This window comes from Charadrius vociferus, unplaced genomic scaffold (assembly GCF_000708025.1).
Source record: "Charadrius vociferus isolate BGI_N301 unplaced genomic scaffold, ASM70802v2 scaffold37, whole genome shotgun sequence".
Lineage (NCBI taxonomy): Eukaryota > Metazoa > Chordata > Aves > Charadriiformes > Charadriidae > Charadrius > Charadrius vociferus.
This window is the reverse complement of record NW_009649457.1, coordinates 576854-581469: the sequence shown is the minus strand read 5'-3', so window position 1 is coordinate 581469 and position 4616 is coordinate 576854. Positions and strand designations below refer to the sequence as shown.

The 4616-nt window shown below is 55.4% G+C and overlaps 1 protein-coding gene across 1 annotated transcript in view; it reads right to left on the bottom strand.

Moving 5' to 3' along the window:
- Window positions 1-949: 949 nt before the first annotated feature.
- Window positions 950-4616, bottom strand: part of PIGO (phosphatidylinositol glycan anchor biosynthesis, class O) — an 11484-nt gene continuing 7817 nt past the window's right edge. The window contains 5 exon segments of the mRNA XM_009889743.1: window positions 950-1070; window positions 1654-1724; window positions 2507-2709; window positions 3019-3222; window positions 3726-4616. Coding sequence (XP_009888045.1) covers window positions 950-1070; window positions 1654-1724; window positions 2507-2709; window positions 3019-3222; window positions 3726-4616 — 1490 coding nt within the window.

Sequence of the window (4616 nt, the reverse complement as noted above, 5' to 3'; positions counted from 1 at the left end):
GTATGGGACTGTCCCCCAGTATGGGGACAGAGCCAATGCTCTGTCACTGCATCCTGCTGCATCTCAACCGCTCAGAATCAACAGCCGGAATCCAGCAGCACATGCTCAGGAAGGGACTGGGAGCCTCAGCTGCTACAGCCCAGCCTATGGGGACACTGACAGGCCTAGACCACAACTGTAGAGTTTCTTGGTCATGGACACCGTTCTCCCTGCTACTACACACCCCCGCCCCAACAAGCTAAGCCTGCTTCAGGCTGGAAGAGGCAGCAGGGGAGTTGCTGTTCCCCCTTGCAGGGGAGCCCTTTGTAGGGCTGAGAAAGACCAGGAAAATGGGAGTGAGTGTAGGGCAGCAGGGGCCTCGCTACAGAGCAGCCAACTGACTACAGAGGAGCAGCTGCCACCAAGACCCCAGGAACCATCAGCATGTGTACCCATGTGCACCTTGATACCAGCATGAAAACTGAGCATGAAGAGAAGGCTGCAGGACCTTCCCTCTCCTCTCCTCCTTCCCCTCCTCAGCACGCCCCTTCCTATTAGCCGCTGTCTCTGCACAGGCAAGGTGACACCTTGCTGGCCACTGAAGCTGATCAGCTGCACAGTGGGGACAGTTGTCAGGAAAGTAGCAGCAAGACCCCCAGCTGGTGTTTCTCCAGAGGAGCACTTCAGGACTCTTCCTTCTTGGGCTTCTGCAGCAGAGTCCCCCTGCTGCCAACAGATGCCCAGTGAGAGCTCTGACCTCCACTGCTGAGAAACACCACTGCAATGAGCAGGGAACAGCTGGCTGTGGTCCTCTCGTGCAGCGCTGAGGCAGGGAGCTGGGGATAATCCCTGACTGCTGTCGGCAGGCACTCATTGCTGGTGGCTCGTGTATCCCTCCTGGCCCCATGGAGGCAAGGAGAAAACCACAGCCTCAGTCGACGAGCAGATCAGGTTCCCCACATCTCCAACGCTACCTGAGCTGAAGGTGGCTGAACCAGGTGCTGACGGCACAGTCCACACGCATCACCAGGGAGATCCCCAACAGGAGGCAGATGCTGCTCACCACAAAGCCCAGTGACTCAAAGAGGAACCTGCAGGCACAACAGACGCAGTAAGGATATCACAGCCAGCATGCCTGCAAAGACAGGCTGCCGCCCTCGCTCCCAACAGACTGATTTTCCTGACAGTGGGAGGCTCGTAGCACCCCAGATCCTAAAACGTGAATTACATTCACTCCCCGGCAGTTGCTGACTGCAACTTGGAAACCAAGCATGCCTCTGGTTTAGAGGCCATTCAGGACAACATGCAGGTGGGATTTTTGAATCCCTCAGACCCCACACTCCTGCTAGCCCAAAGCTGTGCTAGTTTAGCATTTCTGGGTTTACCATTTCTGGTCTGGTATCCCCACCTTTGGCTCTCTGCCCTGAATATTCTTAGCTTCCAGGTGGGCTCTGTATGTCCTTGGAAATCAAGGAGAAATTTCTTGGCTCTAGTTCAAGTCCAGCTTCTGAACTTGAAGCAGAATTCAGTTAAGGACAGTCCTACAGCCTCTGCTAGGTAAGACGTCAGAATATTAATCACAGGGTCTCTTCCAACATTACTGTCTACAAACCCTAGTCAAGATGTCAAGGATATGAGCCCTAACACCACATCAGAGCAACTCCCGAGACTTACTTTGGGGCAAAGACCTTCCAGACCATGAGGTGTCTCCTGAGGATCATAGCTGCACAAACACAGGCCAGAAGCTGTGGGGGAGATCAGGGAAAACACGTTACAAGTGACTCTGGAGAGACCTCCTGGGCACTAGGTTCACATCTGAAGGTGGTACTAAACTGCACACACCTGAGAGGCTGGTACAGCGCTCACCAGAAATAAGCATGCCAAAGAGGATTCCCTTCCATGGTGTCCTCAAGTCAGGAAACACAAGCAGCTTGAGGTACACGCAGGCCCTCCTGAGGCCAGGCTGGGACAGTACAGGGGAGGGTTCACACGTACTTCACTGAGAGGGGCACCCCTATGCTCCTGCTGCAGGGCCTGCCCCCTCCCTTGCACTGTCTCTGGTCTGAGCACATGGTAGAATGATTTGAAGGGCTACACCCCAGAAAGCTACTCGCTTCTTTCGTGGGATTAGATTTCTGGTGTTTAGCTCCCTACATTACCGCAGCACAGGATCAGAGGAAAACCAGAGCTGCTTCAAAATAGTTAGGCATGGTCGGGAAGAGGGTGAGCAGGATTACAACCCTGCAGTTTCTGGACAGACATTCTCATTCTGGGCAGATGGGTATGAAAAGCAGCCTAATCCATAGTGCACCTTCCATGCTGGAACCCTTCTGAAAACACACAGCAAATGACATGGTTGAGATGGGGACCTGTGCAGCTGCTCTTCCACCTGCAACCAGACATACCACCCCTGGGCCTGGCTGCACCCTGGCTGACCCCTTTCTTTCATCAGAGTGCCCCATGGTTCTCACAGCACACGTTTCCTCTTAGACAGCCCTCCCCACAGCCATCCCGCCTCTGTCTGTACCTGTGTCCCGAGGACAAAGAGGTACTTCAGCCCCAGCTGCAGCAGAGCAGTGGAGAACTTCTCCGGGGACTCCCGCAGCCTCATCTCCATCATGTGCTCCTCCACCTCCTGCAGCTCCTCCCGGGGCTCCTTCTTGGGCTTCCTCTTCTGCGAGCTGGGCATCTCACACACAAAGGGCCAAAGCAGGAGCAGAGGGCAGCCAACTACCTCAAGGACAAAGGCACATGAATTTACTGGAGCCCAGGAGGTGAGGAGCAGTCTAGGCTCTGCCATCATGCCCTGGACGTGCAGGAAGCATATACCCCAGCTCCAGTTTGCTGGTCAGGCACAACTGCATGGAGGCTGTAGGCCACGGGCAGCTCTGTGGCCCCAGAAGGGGACAGCGAGGATGCTGCTGTTCAGCTGGTGCCGGAGCCTTCATCGCCTCGTGCTCAGCCTGCAGGCCTCCAGACAAGGCAAAGCAGTGAGCCATGTCTGCTCAGGCTCAACAGCCCAGGAAGAAACTGATTTACCTGCAAAGAGGATATGGGAGGCAAAGGTGTTGGCGCCCACCAGGACAGCAGGCAGGAGGTTCGTGCTGTGGTCAAGGTGGAAGCCCACAAAGGCTGCATTCCAGTGGATGGCCGGGAAGATGGGCTGGTGGCCTGTGGAATAGAAGAACTGGGAAGCAGCAAGGAGCCAGGAGATGACTGCATACCAGGGCACCGAAAAAGGCTCTGAGAGATAAAAAAATAAAAATAGAGAGAGATCAGCATTGAGGTACAAGACAGATCAATGTGCAAAAAAGCCCCAATTGACTTTTCTTCCAGCTTCCCTTTCCATAACCTCTCTTTTGAGAGACAGAAACCAGTCAGGCTCCTACCACATTTACAGTGAGAGGCCAGGTATTCCCTCTGCTGCCCATCCTGCTACTGGACTGTCATCAGCAGTGAGGTTTGGTGGCTGCTCACACCCTGGGAGAAGGGATGAGTGTAGAGCCGTCTTCCCTCACACAAGGGACTCTTCCTCCTCCAATGTTATGTCCCTGCTGCATGCACCTCTCTTCTACTAGAGGATTTAAGCAGCTCTAAAAAGGCTAGGATTCCCTGAAGATCAGTGCAGCACTGTTCCCCAAAAGCAGAGACTGGGCTCTGCTCCTCCCACTGGAAATAAGACAAGGTTGCTGCAGATAAGGCCCAACCTGCACATCCAGAGGATGCTCTACTGAGCCCTGACTCACCAGCATCTCCAGCAAGGCCTCTGGCACGTGTGTGGATGTGCAGCAGGACGAAGGCCTCCAGGAAGAGGAGAAGAAAGGCGAGACTCAGCCGTTCACTGTGCAGAAGCATCAAGAGGAAGCCCAGCAGGGTGAGTGCTATGATCAGGGCTGCTGAGTATACACTGCCCAGCCCATATGCTGCAACGGTGGCCTTGCAGCTGCCCCGCTCCAGGCGGCTCTTCTGAGACTCCTGCATCCTCTTGTAGATCTGAGGGATGACGTGGAGGAAGTCGACTTCAGAGCTGGGAACTCCCAGGTAGGGAGTGACAATGGATCCTGCTGACTCCCGCGTGTCCTTTGCGAACACCGTCATGGGGTTGCAGAGCAGGAGCAGCAGCCCCATGGACGCTAGTCCATACACAGCCCATGGAAAGGCAACGACTGCCACCTGCACCAGCTCCTGCAGCTTGCCAAGAGAGTCATCAGCGCTGGAGGCAACAGCCCAGTAGCAGGCAATGCAGAGGACCACCAGTGGGAAGCCCCACCGCACAAAGAGCACGAGAGGGTCCGAGCTGTTCAGGTTGCCGTAGTGTCGCAGCCAGCTCCGCACCGCATAGACCAGCCCAGCCAGCAAGGCCACGCACAGGAGGTAGAAGAGATTCTTGGCCCGTGCGTTTCTCAGGCTGGCAAGCGGGGAGAGAAAAAGAGAGGGCCGGCACTGAGGGATTTCTTCGCGGCACTGGTGGAAGAAACCGGAGAGGCGCACACAGACCAGGAGCATGGCCACAAGGCACAGCAGGTACCAGATCTCTCTTCTGTAAGAAGAAAAGCCAAGGAGCTGCTGCTTGGGGCCTTCTGGCACAGTCAGACGACCGTCCCAGTGGAGCTTCCCTACTAGCAACATCACCAGTG